We start from the raw sequence: 24625 nt of genomic DNA, 5'->3' as shown, positions 1-24625 counted from the left end.
ATGTGACGATGGGATTGAGGAGATCCTCAAAGTATTCCTTCCACCGTCCATCCTTCCACGGTGTTACCAGTGGAAGGATGGACGGTGTTACCAGTTAGTCAGTGTATAATTACACAACTGTGCATGTGTGCAAAATCATTAGAATACATTTGGTTTGATGCTATGCTTTTTACTCCAAGTTATTTGTGTTCTTACTGTGGGTTGGTAAGGTTAGGCCTTACTTGTCTGAAGTGCCTTGAGGCAACTTTGTTGTGATTTGGGGCTATATAAACTGAATAAACTGACTTGAAATCGCTTTACTGACTTTGCTTCCATTGAGGCTGCTATTGTCAGTTTTCTCTGTTTTCCATTTGGGGAAAATAAATGGCTTGTATGACGTCCAAAGTGGCATCACTCTTCAACCTGGATAACTGTACTATTGAGAATGAGATCCTCACACTGAAAAATGACATTGAGCTCAAATCCAGAGCAACACCTGGCATGAATGTCCAATTCTGGAATCTAATGCAGAAAGAGAAGCACCCCAACCTCAGACAAACTTCCACTAAGGTAGGAACAACTTTTCCAACTAATTGTGTAATTGGAGTTGCTTGTTGTGCTATTATGGGCCAGTCCTAGGTCGACTTGTGCTTATTCTTTGCACCATGCACATTTACTTCAATAATGTATTATTATTATTATCTTTGTGCCAGAAAATTGTGTTATTATACAGGGTGAACACAAAAACATTCCTTGGTTTTAAATATGTATAATATCAGAAGTCACATGAATAATTTTATTTTTAATAATTTTTTTTATTTTGAAGAAGAAGAATCTGCAAAAGAGAGAAACAAAACTTGAGTTTCTGCAACTGCTGATACCAAATTGCAAAATTATTCCTGTGACTTTTGGTATTATATATTTAAAACCAAGGAGTGTTTTTGTGTTCACCCTGTACTGGTGCACAATAAACTGCGGCTATGCTGTGGTTTTCAATATGGTTTGATAGATCTCAGTACACTGTCAATTTTAAAAGTAGATCTCAGTTCAATAAATCTACAGATCTACAGTGTACAAACTGATTACACAACACTATTCCATGATGCAGCTGGAGCCTGGTAAGCAAAGAAAAACCTCCCATGAAAATGAAGACAGCGGGCATGCGTGAAAACGGCAGCGCCGCCTGAGAGGCTGTGGAATTGCACAAATACATCAGGAGCTGTTTAAAACAACTAGCCATTCCAAAACAGAAATTTTCACAGCATTCTGTACGTGGGTAAGTTATCTCTTAACATCCAGGTCAAATGTCAGATGAGATGGCAGCGGCGTGATACTTGCTCACTTTGTGATATATATATATATATAATATATATATATCACATACTGCAGCAACAGCTAGATAGTATACAAATAATTAATGTTTATGAGTTCAATGGTATGAATATTTCATGAGGTGAAAGCTGGAATGTTCCATTCAACTCGACTTTGCCTCGTTGAATGGAACATTCCAGCTTTCACCGAATTAAATATTCATTCCATTGAAAGAATGGGGGAAAAAAAAATCATTATTTGTTTCATATAATGGCAAAAATAGATCCTTGTTATTTGATATTTTATTCATTTATAAACAACAGAAAAGGGACTTACATACGTGTTGGTGTTCCACTGGTGTTTTGATGTCAACAGTCCAACATGAACTTTAAACTGGACTCCAAACTGTTCTCAGTCAACTTAGAAAAACAGATGCAGTCAGTGATGCCACTGACTTTGTGTACTTCCAAAGACTGTAGTTCCTCAGTCCAGCAAGGACTCACATCAGAAATGTATCCAGCTTTTCATCCTAACAGCTCTTCATGCCTCTAGATCAGGGGTGCCCAACCTTTTTTGAACCGAGATCTACTTTTAAAGTCGACAGTGTATCAAGATCTACTGAGCCATATGGAACACCACAGCATAGCCGCAACATATTGTACACCAATATAATAATTTTCTGGCAGGTTTTATCAATAATAATGCATCATTGAAGTAAATGTGCAGGGTGGAAAAGAATAAGCACAAGTAGGCCTAGGACTGGCCACAAGTTAGAAAAGTTGTTCCCTACCTTAGTGGGACTTCTGGCCCCAAGAGGAGGAAGCTGGTCTCTCATAGTCCAGACAGTAGGAGCCGAGTGCAGCTATAAACAGGCACTCAGACACTCTCTGCATTAGATTCCAGATTTGGACATTAATGTCAAGTGTTGCTCTGGATTTGAGCTCAATGTCATTTTTCAGTGTGAGGATCCAGGTTGAAGAGTGATGCCACTTGGACGATATACAGTTCATATCTATATTTCCCCAAATGGAAAACAGAGAAAACTGACAACAGGCTCTTTGGATACAAAGTCAGTGAAGCGCCTGTCAAATTCTGACAGGATGCTCTGCACATGATCATCATAACGTGCACTTTAGGATCCACATTCTTTGTCCTGCGGCTTAAGTTCTGTGTCCATGTGTGCAGGTCACACTGTTGCAACCTGCTTGATAGCACATGTAATTTGCTTTTAAACTTGCTTTCAAATCCAAAAGCTGTGCATGTTCAGCATGGTTTGAACATTTCAGAAATTCTTTAATTTCACATTCCAGAAAGGGCTGCACTGAAAGGCGCAGGGCGCGCAGGAGCTGAAAAGATCACAGGACTGTGCAATAGACCTGAAAAAAAAAAAAAAACCTGCTTGTGTGCTGTGGCGGCTGCTGTATCAATTGTATTACATTACTAAACCAGATGTATAGATTTATAACACAAAACTGTCAAAAGGGGTAATAGAGATAAGTGATGACTGAATATATCACTGGAGCAGTAAATTGATAAGTCCATGTGAATGTCACGCAGAACGCTGCAGTCAGAAATTACAGGACTTTTTTTGTTGTTTCAAACGTGGCGGGAGTGTGTTTTTTTTTTTTTTTTGGTAAAAACAATTTTATCCACACAAAAGATTAATTCTGGCCTATGTAAGGTGCCTGAGCCCAGTGAAGCAGACCCCCCACCCACATAAAAAATAATCCAAGCAAACAAGCTATAATTTCCGATGGTACATGAACGATGAACGCAGCAGCAGCGATCTGTGCGGTGTTCACGCGGACTTATCAATCTCCTGCTCTGATGATATAGTCAATAATCTTTACATTTACAGTGAGGAAAATAAGTATTTGAACACCCTGCGATTTTGCAAGTTCTCCCACTTAGAAATCATGGAGGGGTCTGAAATTTTCATCTTAGGTGCATGTCCACTGTGAGAGACATAACCTAAAAAAAAAACCAAAATCTGGAAATCACAATGTATGATTTTTTTTTTAATAATTTATTTGTATGTTACTGCTGCAAATAAGTATTTGAACACCTGTGAAAATCAATGTTAATATTTGGTACAGTAGCCTTTGTTTGTAATTACAGAGGTCAAACGTTTCCTGTAGTTTTTCACCAGGTTTACACACACTGCAGCAGGGATTTTGGTCCACTCCTCCATACAGATCTTCTCTAGATCTTTCAGGGTTGGAGTTTCAGCTCCCTCCAAAGATTTTCTATTGAGTTCAGGTCTGGAGACTGGCCAGGCCACTCCAGGACAGTGAAATGCTTAAGGAGCCCCTCCTTACTGGCTGTGTGTTTGGGTCATTGTCATGCTGGAAGACCCAGCTATGACCCATCTTCAATACTCTTACCGAGGGAAGGAGGTTGTTTGCCAAAATCTCGCAATACATGACTCCATCCAGCCTCCCTTCAATACGGTGCAGTGGTCCTGTCCCCTTTGCAGAAGACCACCCCCAGAGTATGATGTTTCCACCCCCATGCTTCACGGTTGGGATGGTTTCTGTTCTCATCCTCTAAACATGGTAAGTGGAGTTGATTCCAAAAACCTCTATTCTGGTCTCATCTGACCACATGACCTTCTCCCATGCCTCCTCTGGATCATCCAGATGGTCACTGGTGAACTTCAAACAGGCCTGGACATGTGCTGGCTTGAGCAGGGGGACCTTGCTGCCCTGCAGGATTTTAAACAGCATCATGTGTTACTAATGTAATCTTTGTTACTGTGGTCCCAGCTCTCTTCAGGTCATTGACCAGGTCCTCCTGTGTAGTTCTGAGCTTTCTCAGAATCATCCTTACCCCACAAAGTGAGATCTTGCATGGAATCCCAGACCGAGGGAGATTGACAGTCATCTTGTTTCTTCTACTTTCTAATAAATAATCATAACAGTTGTTGTCTTCTACCAAGCTGCTTGCCTGTTGTCCTGTAGTCCATCCCAGCCTTGTGCAGGTCTACAGTTTTCTCCCTGGTGTCTTTAGGCAGCTCTTTGGTCTTGGCTATGGTGGACAGGTTGGAGTGCGACTGTGTGTGAACAGGTGTCTTTTATACAGGTAACAAGTTCGAATAGGTGCAATTAATACAGGTAAAGAGTGCAGAATAAGAGGGCTTCTTAAAGAAAAATTAACAGGTCTGTGTGAGTCACAATTCTTACTGGCTGGTAGGGGTTCAAATACTTATTTGCAGCGGTAACATACAAATAAATTATTAAAAAAAATCATACATTGTGATTTCCGAATTTTTTTATTTTTTAGATTATGTCTCTCACAGTGGACATGCACCTAAGATGAAATTTCATACCCCTCCATGTTTTCTAAGTGGGAGAACTTGCAAAGTTGCAGGGTGTTCAAATACTTATTTCCTCACTGTATATTTATTACCCATTTAGACCGCTTTGTGTTATAAATCGATATACTCGTATATGGCTTAGTAAGGCAATACAGTGATACTGCAGCCACCAAACCTCTGCTGAGGCACCTAAAGTCTGTGTGCAGCAGATGTGTGTCTCCTCCAGCTCTGAACAGAATAAATGAGTCCTCAGACTCCTGGCCCGAACAGAACACTGCAGTCTTGTTCGCCACATTCATCATATTTATGGACCATGAATCATTGTGCTGCTCGCCGACTTTTCAATTCCTCAGCTTTTCAAGCGGGCAGAGGGGATTTAGCCGGGTTAGCATTAGAAGTTAGCATCGCATTTCTTGTGAATAGTCTGAAATGCCGCTCCAAATTCCCTTTCTTCAGTAAAGCCACATTTACATTGCAGATGATACAGATGGATTTGCCGTGTAAATAAATGAAAAAATAATCCAGGATGAAAATTTTAATTTTTTCGTTTCTTATCCACCACAGAAGACGAGCTCTTCTTCTTCTATGGCGTTTAACGGCAGCCGGCGTCCTTGTTGGTGCATTGCTGCCACCTGCTGCAGTAGTCTGTTATAGCAGCAATAAATCTTTTCGAATCCAGGGAGATTTTTTTTTATCAACTGGTTGGGCATGCCAGCTCCAGATGGCTTACGGAGTAGTTGATTTGTTTTTGTGTGTGTGTGTGTGTGTGTATGTTAGGATTATTAACGTCAATTAGCACACGCGGTGGTTGGGCTGTGCATTAGCACATTTCATATAGCACCAAAACTGCACGCTAAAAAAGAACTATTGCATGGTAAATGAAACAACGGCAAATGGTATGAAAAATCCATGTCACGTGACATTCAACCCACCAATCAAATGACAAGGATCCACTCAGCCATTATATAATATGTACTAACAGACATTAGGACATACTAGGTCTGTGTGAGTCATGTTGCATTTTTTCCTACCTATTTTATGAAGACCTGCCCTTACTCAGTGAAGGCGCGCATGTACATCTGAGTTACATTTTTTTAACCGCTAGCAGATTGAGACGGTATGAAAAATACGGTACCTCTGCAGACACAATGAGCTCTATCTTGACAGTGGGCATAATAATGCATGTCAGGACCACAGAGTTGTGTGCAAAGGCCTCGTGGAGTTACCATGTTTGTTATGCATGGGTGTGTTGTAGTTTGCACATAATTTCAACCAATCAGAGTAGCAGCTGTCCTTCCCTTTAAACAGTCATTCAATTTTTACGTTTACATGCTTCAGGCAATTACAGAGAGGACCTCTTAGCTCACCTGTCTCCAAGGGAGGGGGAGGAGGTATGGCAAGAGCAGGAGGTGGTGGAGGAGCCAAGGGAGGGGTCAGAGCAGGAGGTGGTGGAGGAGTCATGGGAGGGGTCAGGGCAGAAGCTGGTGGAGGGGTCAGAGCAGGAGGTGGTGGAGGAGCCAAGGCAGGAGCTGGTGGCGGGGCCAAGGGAGGAGCTGGTAGAGGGGCCAGTGCTGTAGTGCTGTGATTCTGCACAGCCTCTGAAGGTGGGGGAGGGGGTGGGGCCAAGTCACTGGCACACTCATCCTGAGAGGATGTTTCCATCAGTGTGGGGGGAGGGGGAGGCGTGGCTTCATCCAGCAGGGTGGTGATGATGTCACAATCAGGTGGAGGTTGCCAGTTGGTCGGGACAGTCGGGAGAGCCACAGGTTTCCCAAAACTGGAGCTGAGTTTAAGGAAGAGATTTAAAAAAAGTTTAAAAAGAAACTGTTTTCACACTAACGTAAACTTTGAATATTATGTGACCCAGCGTGGTGAAGGCTGCACTCCTTTTTTCTTCCTCATACATTTGGTCCTGATCCTCATTTTCCTTCTAATTGTTGTTCTTTGGTTTAAATCATCTTTAAGCTGTGTTTACACATGACGACAGCAAGTCACGAATGCCACAAAGTATACATTCTTGGCCGCTGATCATGAATGTGATGATTCAGGGCAGAACCACCAGGTGTCCTCAGGAACTGCTGCAACCTGTTACCACGCGTTACGATTAATGGCACATGTTGCTGAAGAATTATCAGGAACCATTACACACGGTCAAGAATAATGTTCTGCATTTTTGCACGCTATCGCGCGTAACAGCGCATCATTAAGTTCAGTCACGTTGTGAATGATGTGAATTGTCTCAAGACCACCCCCATAGTTATCCATCAGCTGCTGAACAAGTCAGATCCCTCCAGCTTCTTCTATTTCTTTCGGCTGTTCCTGTTAGGGGTCGCCACAGCAGATCAATCGTTTCCATCTCACCCTGTCCTCTGTATCTTCCTCTGTCACACCAACCACCTGTATGTCCTCCCTCAGCACATCCATAAACCCCCTCTTTGGCCTCCCTCTTCTCCTCCTGCCTGGTGGCTCCATCCTCAGCATCCTTCTCCCTATATACCCTGGGTCCCTCCTCTGCACATGTCCAAACCATCTCAATCTCGCCTCTCTATGTCTCCAAACCGTGCCACCTGAGCTGTCCCTCTGATATGTTCCATCCTAATCTTGTCCATTTTTGTCACCTCCCAAAGAGAATATCAACATCTTCAGCTCTGCCACCTCGCATCTGCCTCCTGTCTTTGTTAGTGCCAACCGTCTCTTAAACCGTACAACATAGCTGGTCTCACTACTGTTTTGTAAACTTTCCCCTTCACTCTTGCTGATATTCTCCACCCACTCCACCCTGCCTGCACTCTCTCTTCACCTCTCTCCCACACTCTCCATTACTTTGAACAGATGACCCCAAGTATTTAATTCATCTACTTTCACCACTGTCTACTCCTTGTAACTGCACTATCCACTGGGCTCCCTCCCATTCACACGCATGTACTCAGTTTTGTTCCTAATGACTTTCAATCCCCTGCTCTCCAGAGCATATCTCCACCTCTCCAGAACTAGACCTCAACTTGCTCTCTACTCTCACTACAGATCACAATGTCATCTGCAAACATCATAGTACATGGGGACTCCTGTCTGATCTCATCTGTCAACCTGTCCATCACCACTGCGAACAAGAAAGGACTCAGAGCTGATCCTTGGTGTAATCCCACCTCCACTTGAATGAGTCCGTCATTCCGACTGCGCATCTCACCGCTGTCACACTATTCTTGTACATGTCCTGCACTACCCTAACATACTTCTCTGCCACTCCAGACTTCCTCATACAATACCACAGCTCTTCTCTTGGCACCCTGTCATAAAGCTTTTTCTAAGGTCCACAACACACAATGTAATTCTTTCTGGCCTTCTCTGTACTTCAACAGAATCTCAGAGCAAACATTGCATCTGTAGTGCTCTTTCTCAGCATGAAACCATATTGCTGATCACAGATCTTCACCTGTTTTCTAAGCCTAGCTTCTAATACTCTTTCCCATACCTTCATGCTGTGGCTGATCAACTTTATGCCTCTGTAGTTACTGCAGCTCTGCACATCACCCTTGTGCTTGAAAATAGGAACTAGCACACTTCGTCTCCACTCCTCAGGCATCCTCTCACTTTCCAAGATTTTATTAAACAATCTGGTTAGAAACTCTACTGCCATATCTCCTAGACATTTCCATGCCTCCACTGGAATGTCATCTGGATCAAATGCCTTTCCACTCTTCATCCTCTTCACAGCAGCCCTCACTTCTTATTATGGAACTCATGGAACTCCATTATGGAGTTCCACAAGGTTCTGTGCTAGGACCAATTTTATTCACTTTATACATGCTTCCCAGTAGTATTACACAGCATTGCTTAAATTTTCATTGTTACGCAGATGATACCCAGCTTTATCTATCCATGAAGCCAGAGGACACACACCAATTAGCTAAACTGCAGGATTGTCTTACAGACATAAAGACATGGATGACCTCTAATTTCCTGCTTTTAAACTCAGATGAAACTGAAGTTATTGTACTTGGCCCCACAAATCTTAGAAACATGGTGTCTAACCAGATCCTTACTCTGGATGGCATTACCCTGACCTCTAGTAATACTGTGCGAAATCTTGGAGTCATTTTTGATCAGGATATGTCATTCAATGCGCATATTAAACAAATATGTAGGACTGCTTTTTTGCATTTGCGCAATATCTCTAAAATTAGAAAGGTCTTGTCTTAGAGTGATGCTGAAAAACTAATTCATGCATTTATTTCCTCTAGGCTGCACTATTGTAATTCATTATTATCAGGTTGTCCTAAAAGTTCCCTGAAAAGCCTTCAGTTAATTCAAAATGCTGCAGCTAGAGTACTGACGGGGACTAGAAGGAGAGAGCATATTTTACCCATATTGGCCTCTCTTCATTGGCTTCCTGTTAATTCTAGAATAGAATTTAAAATTCTTCTGCTTACTTATAAGGTTTTGAATAATCAGGTCCCATCTTATCTTAGGGACCTCTTAGTACCATATCACCCCAATAGAGCACTTCGCTCTCAGACTGCAGGCTTACTTGTAGTTCCTAGGATTTTTAAGAGTAGAATGGGAGGCAGAGCCTTCAGCTTTCAGGCTCCTCTCCTCTGGAACCAGCTCCCAATTCGGATCAGGGAGACAGACACCCTCTCTACTTTTAAGATTAGGCTTAAAACTTTCCTTTTTGCTAAAGCTTATAGTTAGGGCTGGATCAGGTGACCCTGAACCATCCCTTAGTTATGCTGCTATAGACTTAGACTGCTGGGGGGTTCCCATGATGCATTGAGTGTTTCTTTCTCTTTTTGCTCTGTATGCACCACTCTGCATTTAATCATTAGCGATTGATCTCTGCTCCCCTCCACAGCATGTCTTTTTCCTGGTTCTCTCCCTCAGCCCCAACCAGTCCCAGCAGAAGACTGCCCCTCCCTGAGCCTGGTTCTGCTGGAGATTTCTTCCTGTTAAAAGGGAGTTTTTCCTTCCCACTGTCACCAAGTGCTTGCTCATAGGGGGTCGTTTTGACCGTTGGGGTTTTTCTGTAATTATTGTATGGCTTTGCCTTACAATATAAGCGCCTTGGGGCAAACTGTTGTTGTGATTTGGCGCTATATAAATAAAATTGATTTGATTTGATTTAGGATCTTTATGATGTCATAAAGAAAAGAATGATGCTAAAGAGATCAATAAAACCATTACACAATCATCAATTTGGCGCTATATAAATAAAACTGATTGATTTGACTTCTTCCTTACTAATCTCTTGTACTTCCTGACTTTACTCTCACCACATCATCCAGCCTTTTCTCTCCGTCATTTTCTTCATTCATCATCTCTTCAAAAATATTCCCTCCACCTTTCTCAGCACCCACCCCTCACTTGTCGGCAAATTACCATGTGCATCTTTAACCACCCTAACTGCTGCACATCCTTTCCAGCTCTGTCCCTTTGTCTTGGCAATCGGTAAAGTCCTTTCCTCCTTCATTACTATTCAACTTCTTGTACAGCTCGCAATATGCCTTTTCCTTCCGCTTTTGCCACTTCTCTTTTCACCTTACAACCGCATCTCCTTGTACTACCTGTCTTACTTTTCTTCATCTCTCGACTACCCAAAACCTATTCACCAACCTCTTCTCCTTATGCTTTCCTGGACCTCTTCATTCACCCAGCAAGTCTCCTTGTCTTCCTTCCACTGTCCAGATGTCACACCCAGTACTGTCATAGCGTCTCCCTCACCACATCTGCAGTACTCTTCCAGTTGTCCAAAATTGCTTCCCCTCCAACCAGTGCTTCTCTCACTGCTCACTAAATTTCACACAAACAGTCTTCCTTCCTACAGCTTCCACCAGCTGTATCCTTTGTTGAGCTCTCACTCTCCTTCTTCTTCTTTACCTCTAAAGTCATCCTACAAACAACAAACAACACTCTCTCCTGCCACCTTACAGTCTAGATTTCTTTTAGCTGCATCTCCTAAAGCAATGTAGTCAACCTGTGTGCACCTTCCTCCACTTTTATGTTACCTGTGCTCCTCCCTTTTATCTAAAGTAGGTATTCACACAGCCATTTCCATCCTTTTTGCAAAATCAACTACCATCTGTCCTTCCCCATTCCTATCCTTGATAACATCTCTCCCATTACTTCCTCTTCCACATTCTCCATGCAATGTGGAGTGCATCAGGAAGGGCATCCGGTGTAAAACCTGTGCCAATTCAACATGCAGATCCACCTTGGATTTGCTGTGGTGACCCCGAGTGCAAACAAGGGAGCAGCCGAATGGACTTACTTCCTCATCACCTCTGTTCCCTTCACCAACATGCCCATCGAAATCCGCTCCTATTACCACTCATTTCATTATTGGGCACACTCTCCACCACACTCCAGAATCTTCTTTCTCTTTCATCTCACAACCTACCTGTGGGGCATATGCACTGATGATATTCAATCACTAACCCCTTCAATTTCCAACTTCACACTCATCACCCTGTCAGACACTCGCTTAACCTCCAACAAACCTTTAACATACTTTCCTTAAAATGACCACAACACCATTTCTCCTCCTGTCCTCACCATGGTACAACAACTTGTACCCACCGCCAATGCTCCTGCTCTTACTTCCCTTCCACTTGGTCTCTTGCACACAACAATATGTCTACCTTTCTCCTCTCCATCATATCAGCCAAGCTCTCTCCCTTTACCAGTCATACTACCAACATTCAAAGTCCCACTTTCATTTCCACCCTTCTAGTTTTCTTCTCTCCCGCTGTTTGTGGAAACATTCTCCTCTTCTTCATCGTCTTCGCCCAGCAGTAGCCCCAATTTCCACCGGCACCCTGTTGGGCAACAGCACGGGTGGTGGACGTTGTTAACCCGGACCCGCAACCGATCCGGTATGGAAATCTCTCATCTCATTCATTTTCCCAAACACCAGCCACATGCAGCAGGTGGAAGACCTGCAGGAGCGCGCTGATGAGCACTGTAACGAAATTTTTAGCTGACTTGGCGTCACTGTCCTTCTTCAGCATACTGCAGCAATTAAACTGAATGCGGTACAGCAGGGTTTAATTGTGCGCAGTCAGAGAAGAACGCTGTCACGTTCTATTAAGGATCACCACTAATCAAGACGGATCAACGCGCTCAGTTGCAACCTCCACAACGTGAGGCAAAATGAGGGTGGTGTGTGACATTCGTGGAAGATTTTTTGACAGCCAAAAACATGCTCCATTAAAATCACGAATATCATACACCAAAACGCACTACTAAGAAACCTATTCAGATACATTAAGTCACGTTAAGAATGTCAGGAATGTGCCAAAAATGATGCAAATATGACATTCGTAACGCGTCTTGCCTATGTGTAAATGCAGCATTATAGAAATGTTGCAGCATATAAACTGGCCAGAAGAAATCAATGCCGAGGTATCAGAGAGGCTAAGAGGAAGAATCTCCTTTGGCACTTTACCAACATCCAGGACACACACCGCTTATGACAAAGCTTTCAAACCATCACAGACAGCAAGCCTGCCCCCCCCAGACATGCCACCAATGACCCCTTCCTCCCGGACAGGCTTAACCACTTCTACACACACTTTGAGACTCAAACAGCACAGCACAGAGACTGACACCAGCATCCGCTGAAAGACTGTATACTGCTGTTCCAGACAACATTCCATGTCGTGTTCTAAGGCAGGGGTTCTTAACCTCGGGGCCCAATTTTCCCAGTACCCGAGCCAATGAAATATTAATACTTGAATTTCAATTGATCCAAGGTCTTGGTTTGATTGAATTCAATAACTAAATCAAGTCCACTTACAGTTTAACAAGCTAAACCCTTGTAAAATAAATAATGACACACTATCACACCGTTTCTTTATATTGTGTATGTAAACCTGCACATACAACATTGAAGAGATGAAAAGTTGCTTCAAGAACAAATATAAAGGCTCAAGCCAAGCGTATAAAAAAAAAAAAAAAAAAAAATCAGAAATACAAGAATATTTTTGATTTAAATACTAAGAGAAATTCTGATATATAAAATTCTGTGGTAAAACGAGTAAAGCGCCGCGCAGTGGCATAAAGCTCGATCTTATGGTAGATGGAGGCACAAACTGGAAATGGCACAAAAATTCAGCCCCAGTGGAGAAAAAGCCACAAACCATACAACATTGTTGTAAAAAGCCAAAAACTGATGGTAGACGAAGCTGCAAATGGCACAAATTGATTTGATCCACCGACATCAATAGCCTTTTTGCTTAACGATTCCCTTATTGGTCCCTCAGAGCGGCCGTTGTTTTGACAGGAAAATGATAATTTGTCTAAGTTGATTGCAGACCCTGCAGCAGCTCTGTAATCAACCGCTTCTGCTGCAGCTCCACTTTGAAGCTTGACCCAACAAAGCAGTGCTCCGACCCGCTGCTTTGTTGGTTCTCTGCTTCAATGCATTTCAGAAGCAGCATGTCTGCTTCTTAACCCCTCTCAATGCCATTTAAAAATGTCAATCATGAGTCACTTTTGTGTGGATTAAAGTCACTAACTGCGACTAACAGGCAAGAAATGAGAATCGTCCTCCGTTCTCGCAGCTCCAAACACTGCTCCGCTCTCTGCTGAGTCAATTTAGAGTTCGGCCAGAATAAATAACTTCAAAGTGAATCACCATTTTAAATCAAATGACATCTGTTTCCAAACACTGCAACACAAACGATAAACTAGAATCAACTAAAACATTTTCTTCCGCCTCACAAAATGAGACGTCCTGTGTTCTTTATGATTTACATTGATGCTGACTTGCAGCACAGCCTGTTGTAAGAGCTCAGCGCAGAGGTATGGAGAGACAATCATGCCATTAATGTCTGAAAGGAAATGCTTTTGACAAAAACTACAGATTTTGTTTATTTCTATTTATATCCAGAGATCAAGGATCCAGTGACCAATTTCATATTTATTTACTTTAAGACTCAATAAAATGTTGCTGACATAGAAAACCTGTAAAGCCCACTTTTATTCCCCCTAAAATTCACAGGAGGGTACTTATCAGTACCTCCCCTGGGCATGGGTTAAAACAATAAATTTTCATCTGACTGAAATTTTTTCCTGGCAAAAATCAATGCCAGCAATTCCCTAAAATGTGGCGTAGTGGGGGCACACACTGTTTTTTCCTTAGTAAATACAATAAACACATTATACAGCATACAAATCTATTTTAAATAGCCTCTAAGGAGAGACAGACAAAGCATTAAAAAAATGCAAATCTTGAACATAAAGGTACATAAAATGGTGGTGGGGGGGCGGGGTGTACTCTTGATTCTGGGGGGTCTGGGGGTGCTCCCCCATAACATTTTTTAAAGATCAAGTCAAATTTTGTGTATTCTGGTGACTTTTAACAGGTATGAAGCCTCTGAAACAAATAAATCACTTCAATCTGGGAAGTAAAAACACAGTATTGATTATGGGGGGTCTGGGGGATCTCCCCCAGAAATTTTTTTAAAACAGCGAGTCAAATTTAGTATATTCTGGTGAATTTTAATGGGCATGAAGCCCTCTGAAACAAAGAAAACTCTCTTCAAACTATGGGGGTCTGGGGATCTCCCACAGAAATTTTTTAAAAGAGCAAGTCAAATTTTGTACATTCTGGTGAATTTTAATGAGTATGAAGCCCTCTGAAACAAATAAAAGTCACTTCAAAGTGTTAAGTAAAAACACACTATTGATTATGGGGTCTGGGGGTGCTTCCCCAGAAAATTTTTAAAAGAGCAAGTCAAATTTTGTATATTCTAGCGAATTCTAGTGAACAAAGATAACTCACTTCAAAATGTCAAGTAAAAATTCTTTGTTTCTGTAGTATTTTGATCAGTTCTAATCTGGTGAATGCACCAAATGGGTGGTGTCTGCTGTCTGTACAGTCAATAAAATACAAAATTAGGGCCTAAAGCAACTGACAACGATGTCCTGTTGTGCACAAAGTAACACTGTCACCGTTTTGAAAACGCATGTGCACTGCGAAACTCAAAACTGTCGTATTCACATTTAATCGGTAAAATGTTCTCACTCGTAAACAAACTAAGGCTGCAACTAATGATTATTTTAGTAAATCGATTAATCATTTTTTTGTTGTTTTGTTTTTTTTTTTGTTTTTGTTTTTTTTTTATTACATGTGAGTTTTGCCATTATTTCTTTAAGTGAGTTATTATTAAAAGGACTTTATCACGCAACATCAACATTTGAGCTTGTAATAAAAGTTATGATGTTATATTCCGTCAAAACATACTTGGAGTAGTGTTTTGTTTTATTTTGCACATACATACATCATCGACACACCACAGAGAGATTTCCATCAGGTTCACCTGATTATGAGCATTTTTAGATGCCTACAGCAACTATCTCAACCACTGACAACATATTACAGCAAGAGTCCACGAAAGTATTTTACAGGCCGACTAAAGTGTAAAATGTGATCTTTAGTAAGTTATTTTCATGAAAAAAGACACAAATGTGCACTTTACTGCATTTTATTTTTTTCTTGTGTAAAAACACAGCTTCGATATGGTTTGGCCGAAATGGACTGTCATTAAACTTAAATAAACAGGGATGAAGTGGAGTCACTAGGTGTTCACAGGAAACATTATTTATGTTCATTGTTAGTTGGTTTTACCAGGTTCTTTTTATCTGTTTCTCTAAAGTTGTATTGTGGCAATATTAGTTATTACTTTTGTTGCTATTATTATTAATATATAAATTAAAAAATATTACAATTTGTAATACATTTGACTCTTTTATGACAACAAACGCTAAGCCATTAATTATTTATTATACAGAAAACAAATGCACACAGACTGTGCTGAGATGCGAACAGCTTAATGCTAACTTTAACATTGAAAACGCCATAGACACGCTAACGCGTTAGCATCGGCCCCGTTTTTAAGTTATAAAATGCATCTATCAACTGTTTTAGAAGACCATAACAGGTCGGTATAATATAAAGAAGGTAAATATTATTCACAGACATATGCTCTTTAGGGTTTTAGCAGGGGAAAATTAAGATAAAGCGAAATAACACAACAAACTATTGAAGCAGTGAGACGGATCAATGCTTCATTGGTTTAAAGCAAAGCCACATCCTGCTCTACTTGGGGAGTGTCTGCCATTGTTCCCACAAAGACAGGGAGGAGAAAGACCGTGGCTCATGGCAAGCAGTAAACAGAGCGGAGAGGAAGGAAAATTCACACAGTCCCTTCCTCCGCAGTCCACGCTGACATTGCTGCTGCTTTGATTAGCGCAGAACGGGATGTTGCTTTGACAGTGAGAGTATCATATTTCGGCCCCAAAATACGCATGACACCACATGCGTATGTGTGGTTAAATTTTCCAAATGACGGAAATCCATCGTGGTGACGGAGAACTTTAACCCATGGATAAGGGAATCGATAAGGAATCAGATTGATAGATAAAAGCTTACCAATACCCATCCCTACTCCTAAATGATATGGTGAGATGCTGAAGAGCTTCGCTCCTTCATGTCCGTGACATATACATATTAAAATAAATACATTCATACATAATTTAATACATAATTTCACCTTGAAGAGGGGGGTGCATCACTTTCCATCTTCAATTTTTTCATTTTAAAACTTTTCCATAACATAAAGGTTTCCAGCTGGCTTCTTCTGCTGCTTAATGGGCATGTTCAACAGCTGCCACCAAGAGGTGGGAAGCTGCATTGCGGTCACGCTGCCACTCATGGCCCACAGGTGCAGACCTGAAGGTTTTTTCGCGCCCCAGTAGTTGGCATTCGCGGGCCCCGCGGCCCAATGATGGGCCGCAGCCCCATGGTTAAGAATAACAGTACAGGGACTGGGCAGATGCGCACTGTAGTTATACCGTAACTTCCGTCCCACAAAACAGCCAGCAAACCCACAGATGATGCAATAACCACCACCCTTCACCTGGATGGTCCTATCTGGAAAACCAGTCTGTCTACGCCAAGCTCCTCTTCAATGAGTTCAGCTTGGTCTTCAACATCATCATTCCACAGCAAGGGTGGAAAAGCGGAGGTCACTGGAGGTGGACACTGGCACCTGCAACTGGATCTGGACTTTCTAACAAAGATGGCAACAGAGAGTCAGAGTTGGCATTCACACCTCAAACTCCATCACGGTGAGCCAGGTTCACCCCGGGGATATGTGCTGATTCTCCTGCTCTTCACCCTTCTGACCCACGACTGTAGTGCTAGCATCAGCAGCAATCACCATCATCAAGTTTGCTGATGACACCACAGTAGTGGGCCTCATCACCAAAGGCAGAGCCACCTTACAGGATGGCGATAAGCAGCTGGCAGAGTGGTACAACAAATACAACCTCTTCCTGGATGTCGGACAAGGACAAAGGAAATGGTCAGACTTCAGGAAGGCACGTGCTGTGCACCACCCCCTGCTGACCATAGACAGGGTTGTCGAGAGGTGTCAACACCAATTACTGGATGTACGTCTGGCAGACAAACATGTCTCCACTGACCAAAATCATGGCCATCATACAAGAAGACACCACAATGATTAGACCCCTACCCCCTAGACACCCCCTTCTGAACTACTGCAGTACCACCTGGTTTGGATCGTGCACTGCATCTGAACAGAAGCAGCTTGCTGGAAGATTGTTGGTGCTCCTGTCCCATCAAAGCTGGAGAATCTTCAACCTAGCAGTGCATCCATAGAGCTTCTAGCATCATCAAAGATCTCTCCCACCCCTTTACATGGACAGTTTTCTCTTCTGCCTTCAGGAAAAAGGTCCAGGAGCATCTGAACCCAGACCACCAGGTTCCTTGAACAGCTTTGTTCCTCAGGCTATGAGGATCCTGAACATTAGGGTTATGACTACAAAACCTTTTTTCAAAACTTTAATTTTCCTGATGTTGCATTTGATGAACTTTTACCCATAGTTCACTTTTTTGAAGTTTATTTCATTGGCTCTTGAGAAAACCTCCCGCAACTAGCACCACATCACTTTTAAAGAATACGAGTTTACACAATACTATTTAAAATAACGTAACAAGAAAAGAATTAAGAAGTATCAAGAAATAACAAGAAAATATATACAAATAAAATATATACAAAAAAAAATTTGTCTGCAATTTGATGGTAAGAAAATTGACAATAAGGAGTACCAAGCTGTGTGCTTGAAAAATGACAGAACATTACAACTTGGCATTTTGGCAAGTGACAGTGGAACTGCTGCAGACCACTACAGGACCTGCTTGATGAGTACAATGCATGGAACCGTATTCAGATGATCATCTCTGACACAGCACAGTCAATACTGGTCACAAAAATGGTGTTGTAGCCGGGTTTCAGAGAACATTTCGAGACAAGGGATTCGATGAACCTCAATACATCGGCTGCCAGCACCACATTCTTAATCTTGTTCAGCGACATGTGTTGGACTTCTTTTTTCCTATACGGTCACCTAACATTAACTGCAAGTTTAATGATGAGATTTTGGAACAGTATGATGATTTGCAAAATGCATACATGGACACAGAAGGGATACCAGAGTATGAGAATCTTGGCTGGAGAGATGATTTTAAATTCCTTTTTGAGCTTTGTGAAGCATACAAGTTTTACAAAACGGAAAAATGGTCTCGCATCAAATGGCACAAGCTGCCATCACTTCACAGGGCCAGGTGGAACTCACGAGGAATTTTTGCACTTATTGCCTTTTTCCTTCTTCCAAATTGGCAAGAACAGCTGAGGGTAACTTGTGATTTCATTGCAACTACATGGTCACGGGCCTGGTTTTCTATCCAACACTATTCAGAGACGGATTATGACGACCTGCTGTCAGCAATATCCAAACTTAAGTGTCCCAAAGCTGTGAAATGCTTCTCTACTCACTGGAAAAGGAACCATCTACTTGCAAAACAGACAAATATCTTAACAGCAAATTCTATTAACACTAATACACAACTCTGAAACACTATTAAAAACACTACAATGCTATATGTACTCATTTTCATGTATTCCTCATGTGTATTGTATGTAAAACTGACATGTTATAATAAGAGGTTTGAGCCGCTAGGTGTTTTAATGTGAAATATGAAACTGTCTTAGGTGCGGGAGGTTTTTTCAAGATCTGGCAAAACCAAAGTCATTTTTGTGAGTTTTAGGTAAAAGTTCATCATTTATAACCCCAGGCTAATAAATTTGAGATTTGTCATAACCCTACTGAACATTATTGTCCCCATTCCACCCACCACGTCTCCCTACCACTCCTCTGAGCCCTCCAACTCCTTGTTGTGGCTCTCCTCCCACTCTTGATGAACATACTGGTACTTCCTACACCTCCACTGATTCTCCACAAGTACTCTGCATTACCCTCACACTGCATAGTGCACTTTAGAACTCCACCAGTGGAATTTCTGATCTACAACCCCTGGCAAAAATTATGGAATCACCGGGCCTCAGAGGATGTTCATTCAGTTGTTATATTTTGTAGAAAAAAAAAGCAGATCACAGACATGACACAAACTAAAGTCATTTCAAATGGCAACTTTCTGGCTTTAAGAAACACTATAAAGAAATCAAGAAAAAAAATTGTGGCAGTCAGTAACAGTTACTTTTTTAGACCAAGCAGAGGAAAAAATATGGAATCACTCAATTCTGAGGAATAAATTATGGAATCACCCTGTAAATTTTCATCCACCAAAACTAACACCTGCATCAAATCAGATCTGCTCGTTAGTCTGCATCTAAAAGGAGTGATCACACCTTGGAGAGCTGTTGCACCAAGTGGACTGACATGAATTCATGGCTCCAACACGAGAGATGTCAATTGAAACAAAAGGAGAGGATTATCAAACTCTTAAAAGAGGGTAAATCACGCAATGTTGCAAAAGATGTTGGTTGTTCACAGTCAGCTGTGTCTAAACTCTGGACCAAATACAAACAACATGGGAAGGTTGTTAAAGGCAAACATACTGGTAGACCAAGGAAGACATCAAAGCGTCAAGACAGGAAACTTAAAGCAATATGTCTCAAAAATCGAAAAATGGCACAACAAAACAAATGAGGAACAAATGGGAGGAAACTGGAGTCAACGTCTGTCACCGAACTGTAAGAAACCGCCTAAAGGAAATGGGATTTACATACAGAAAAGCTAAACGAAAGGCCATCATTAACACCTAAACAGAAAAACAAGGTTTACAATGGGCTAAGGAAAAGCAATCGTGGACTGTGGATGACTGGATGAAAGTCATATTCAGTGATGAATCTCGAATCCTGCATTGGGCAAGGTGATGATGCTGGAACTTTTGTTGGTGTGCCTTTCCAATGTGATTTATACAGATGATTGCCTGAAGAGAACATGTAAATTTCCACCAGTCATTGATGATATGGGGCTGCATGTCAGGTAAAGGCACTGGAGAGATGGCTGTCATTACATCATCAATAAATGCACAAGTTTACGTTGATATTTGGACAACTGAAAGGATGTTTGGGGATGATGAAATCATTTTTCAAGAATGATAATGCATCTTGCCATAGAGCAAAAATTGTGAAAACATTCCTTGCAAAAAGACACATAGGGTCAATGTCATGGCATAGGGTCAATATCAACGAGCAGATGTGATTTGATGCAGGTGTTAGTTTTGGGGATTAAAATTTACAGGGTGATTCCATAATTTTTTCCTCAGAATTGAGTGATTCCATATTTTCTGCCTGGTCTAAAAAAGTAACAGTTACTGACTGCCACAATCTTTTTTCTTGATTTCTTATAGTGTTTCTTAAAGCCAGAAAGTTGCTATTTGAAATGACTTTAGTTTTGTGTCATGTCTGATCTGCTTTTTTTCTACAAAATTAAACAACTGAATGAACATCCTCCGAGGCCGGTGATTCCATAATTTTTGCCAGGGGTTGTACTGCTGTTTGCACATTATGTCTGCCTCACTCTGTTACTGCTGATGTGTGAATGCATGTGTGACTTGTGTGTAATTTTTAGCAGTACTACTGAAGCTATTTCTTTCTTATAAATACTTCTGTATGCTGTTCATGTTAGGAGGAACAATATTTCATTTTTAACCATACAGAAGTTCAGCTTACAGTAACACTTACAGTAACAAACATATCTTGAATCTCTTCCATTCCATGGCAACAGGGGACCTCGTGATACAGTAAGAAAATGCGCCTGTGTGCTAACCGCATCAGTACAGATCAGTCTGTTTTGGCCTCTGCTGTGTCTGACGGCTTGAACCCTGAAGAGTGTTGTGGGGCACAGACGCTGAAATGGGACACTACCTCTGACACCTGTAGAGATGAAGGTTTGTGTTTGTGCTGATACCTGCTGACAGGGGGCGGCGCCACTGGGCACTGCACAGGCTCTGGAGGTTTGTTCGACCTAAAACACACAACATGTTAACGGACACAGTTCTCATGTTAGGTACAAAATAACCGATCACAAATAAAACCCACCTGATGGAGGACCCATGTTTGCGGACTGGTCCTGATTTATCAGGCTGTTTTCCAGAGATCTGAGGAGCAGATAACAGTCTGTCAATCTCCAAGCATTTTCCCAATCGCACACAGTCCTCAGTGCCCAGAACCCTGAGCCAGAGTCCAAAATCTCCATCTAATACCAACAAAGCCCATTTTAATTATTCAGTCCGTGGGTCGGGCAGCACAGCAGTACATGCAAGCTCTACACAGAAAGGCCCAGGTGGGCAGCGATCCCAAAACCTTCTTGCTGTGAGGCAACAGTGCTAACCACTAATCGACCATGCCACCAACCATTGTTTGGTTAAGAAAATAAAAACAACACTAGCTGTACTCATTCACTATTTCACAGTTGAAAATCTTGCGCCATCTCGCAGTTTGTGAGTCACACGAGAGGTCAGTTTCAGCAGAGTTCCGGTTCAGGGCACAAGGTAACACACACCTCGTGAAGTATGGACAACAAGACAACATCAGGGCACAGAAGACGTCCATCACAGGTGCAACATCGGCTCCAGATTACCCTCTCAACTTAGGAGAACGTGTCATCATCATAATCGCCTGAGAACTCACTGGAGCAACACCATCCAGATCCTCACTAGCCATTGTTTACATGTGCTGTGAGACAACGGAACTCTGTTAGTGCCGTGGTGCATTCTGAGAAGTGCAGGGGGCCGCCAGGAGGATTACGGGGAACGTTAAAGTACCAAACTGATCAGTGTAAAGCCAATTTTTCTTTTTTTGTCCTCCTTGAAAGTGGCCTGTTTTTTTTTTTTGGGGGGGGGGGGGGGGGGGGGGGGGGTAGTTCCCCGGTGGAGGTTCTTGCTCTGGCTCATCTTATCCACATGCTGCTATCAGGGAAAGCAAATTTCAAAGTAAGAGTAAAACTTGCTCCAGTCTCCTGAACCGGAGCAGAAACCGGTCTCTGACAGCTCAAGAGGCCTGAGGCGCGGCGTCACTTCTCTTTTGACTTCCTGTGTCACATCCGCAGGAAACCTCTTGTTGCAGAGCAACAAGCTGTTCTGAGGTTCAACCCGCCGCCAAACGTTTCATATGAACCCAACGACTCGACATCAATCAAAGCAGAGAGAGGTGACGTCTCCAAGTTTTACTCATAACTGACTTCCCGTCAGTGATCAGATACAAAAGCTGGGCGGTGGGGGGGGTTCACCCGCTTTGATTTGTGTAGTTCACGTGGCATCATAGGAGGATGGATTTTTGGGGGGTTATTTGAGCAGAGTGCATTCTCCAACCCCACCAACCTAAGAGGTTGTCCAATGTCGTGGCAATCTCACTGAGCTGAGCTCACGGGTGTCACACTCTGCTCCAAAGAACCCCCCCCACCCCCACACACACACACACTATTCTGTAAGCACATGCGCACCAGTCGAGGTGATCCCCCCCCCCCAGACCACAAAGCATCAGATTTTTGCAGACATATCCTACATGATTGGATTATTTTGAGTCTCGGATAAACCTGTCCGTGTGTTACCTTCATACTGTGACCCAGTCCGTCAAGATGCTGGTAGTTGATTGGCTGGCGGCTGTAGAGTGGGCGGAGCTGTGAGTTGCCCGTATCCTGAGCAGGGGGGAGGATTTTGTGGCTGCGCGGGACTCTCCTCACCGCCGTGAAAACTCCAATTTCCCTCCGTGAAACCTTTTCCTTGTGCATCTCAATCATCTGAGGATGAAAACCAGAATGTGAGACCAAAGTAATCCAGGTCCACAGCAATCCAGATTAATGTGAACAATCTTTAAAAATACAATCAAACCGGATTCAAAATCATCTAAAACTGAAATAGAACTGGAATTAAACTGCAGTCTGTGAAAGCTGCTCAGAATTATTGCTGCTCCTCATGATGCAATTACTGTTCTTTACGTCTGCCAACAAAGAAATGACAAAGTGTGCATAGCAAAGATAACCAATGTGTGCATAGCAAAGATAACCAATGTTCTGTGAAAATAATATGAAAAAGAATTCAGAAACTGAAAAAGTAAAAACAAAAACCTGACAACACTCTGTCCATAAACTAAATACATACTCCTGACATTTCGTAACATCTCATTTATCTTATGAGAAGCCACTTCCAAGGTAAGGTTTTGTGGAATTGGAAACTAATGTTGGCGAAGCTTTGCACTCTACGAGCACTGTTTTTTTTTTTTTTTTTTTACTGCAGTTCCGCATATCACACTTGTTCATAAAAATGGGAAACAGCACACTTCTCCACTCCTCAGGCATCTTCTCACTTTGTAAGAACTTATTTAACAATCTGGTTAAAAACACCAGGGCCATCTCTTTTATACATTTCCATGCCTCCTCTGGTATGTCATCTGGGCCAACTACACTCAACAAAAATATAAACGCAACACTTTTGGTTTTGCTCCCATTTTGTATGAGATGAACTCAAGATCTAAAACTTTTTCCACATACACAATATCACCCATTTCCCTCAAATATTGTTCACAAACCAGTCTAAATCTGTGATAGTGAGCACTTCTCCTTTGCTGAGATAATCCATCACACCTCACAGGTGTGCTATATCAAGATGCTGATTAGACACCATGATTAGTGCACAGGTGTGCCTTAGACTGCCCACAATAAAAGGCCACTCTGAAAGGTGCAGTTTTATCACACAGCACAATGCCACAGATGTCGCAAGATTTGAGGGAGCGTGCAATTGGCATGCTGACATCAGGAATGTCAACCAGAGCTGTTGCTTGTGTATTGAATGTTCATTTCTCTACCATCACTTTACTTTATGAATTAAGAGCACCCACAATATTGTTTTAAACACACCCAGTGTTCATCTGCTAAATTTTCAACAAAAAATGCCAAATAAATGAAGGATAATGAAAACTCAGGCGTGTGCGGATTAATTTGTAATTAAAAGTGGCAGAACAATATACAAAACAAAAAAAAGTCTACTACTTGTTCAGTAAACATAGAATTCTTACTTTAGTCTTTCACATAGCATGTTTAACATATCAGTCCACTTACTGAACTTTCAAAATAAGAACAGCATAATGAAAACCATTAAGCAAATCCCGTCAGTAAGGAGGCGTGATCCCCATTTTAATTCCGGGCAAGTTAGTGATTTGCGTGCATAGAAGTTCAAGAAACAGGTGGAATATGCCGGAAAGCTGCGCATGTTGGCAAAGCCACAAACGGAGGAACAAGGGAGACAATATTTCCTTCCATAAGTAAGTGGTTTTGGTTCTTGTTGTCACTTTGTCCGTGATATTTGGATGATAAACAGCTGTATGTCTCCTGCCGTACCTGTGTTGCCCGATCACACGGACCATTAACTCTTCACTTATGTCTAGTTGATATTTTCCACTGCTAGACCAATGTCTGGTTAAAATACTTGTCATTAGTGATTAAAATTGTTCGACAAGACTGGGGATTTTTTAAAATTTGCACCTTAAAATAATGAGATTATAATGACCCGTGCTGTACCGCTCACAGTCACACCCACACAGAGAGATCAATCAATCAATTTTTTTTATATAGCGCCAAATCACAACAAACAGTTGCCCCAAGGCGCTTTATATTGTAAGGCAAGGCCATACA

At 42.0% G+C, this 24625-nt stretch overlaps 1 protein-coding gene across 4 annotated transcripts in view; it reads right to left on the bottom strand.

Annotated features, from left to right (window-relative positions):
• abi3a (ABI family, member 3a) overlaps nucleotides 1-24625 on the bottom strand; it is a 71760-nt gene that overhangs the window by 21799 nt on the left and 25336 nt on the right. For all 4 annotated transcript variants that reach the window (XM_034190765.1, XM_034190766.1, XM_034190767.1 and 1 more), the window contains 4 exons: nucleotides 22547-22735; nucleotides 21037-21095; nucleotides 20906-20962; nucleotides 5974-6389 (listed from right to left, as the gene is read on the bottom strand). In XM_034190765.1, the coding sequence (XP_034046656.1) occupies nucleotides 5974-6389; nucleotides 20906-20962; nucleotides 21037-21095; nucleotides 22547-22735 (721 nt within the window). The remainder of the gene's footprint in view (nucleotides 1-5973; nucleotides 6390-20905; nucleotides 20963-21036; nucleotides 21096-22546; nucleotides 22736-24625) is intronic.

Source organism: Thalassophryne amazonica, chromosome 16 (genome assembly GCF_902500255.1).
Source record: "Thalassophryne amazonica chromosome 16, fThaAma1.1, whole genome shotgun sequence".
NCBI classification, from domain to species: Eukaryota; Metazoa; Chordata; class Actinopteri; order Batrachoidiformes; family Batrachoididae; genus Thalassophryne; species Thalassophryne amazonica.
This window is presented reverse-complemented; position numbering and strand designations above follow the sequence as displayed.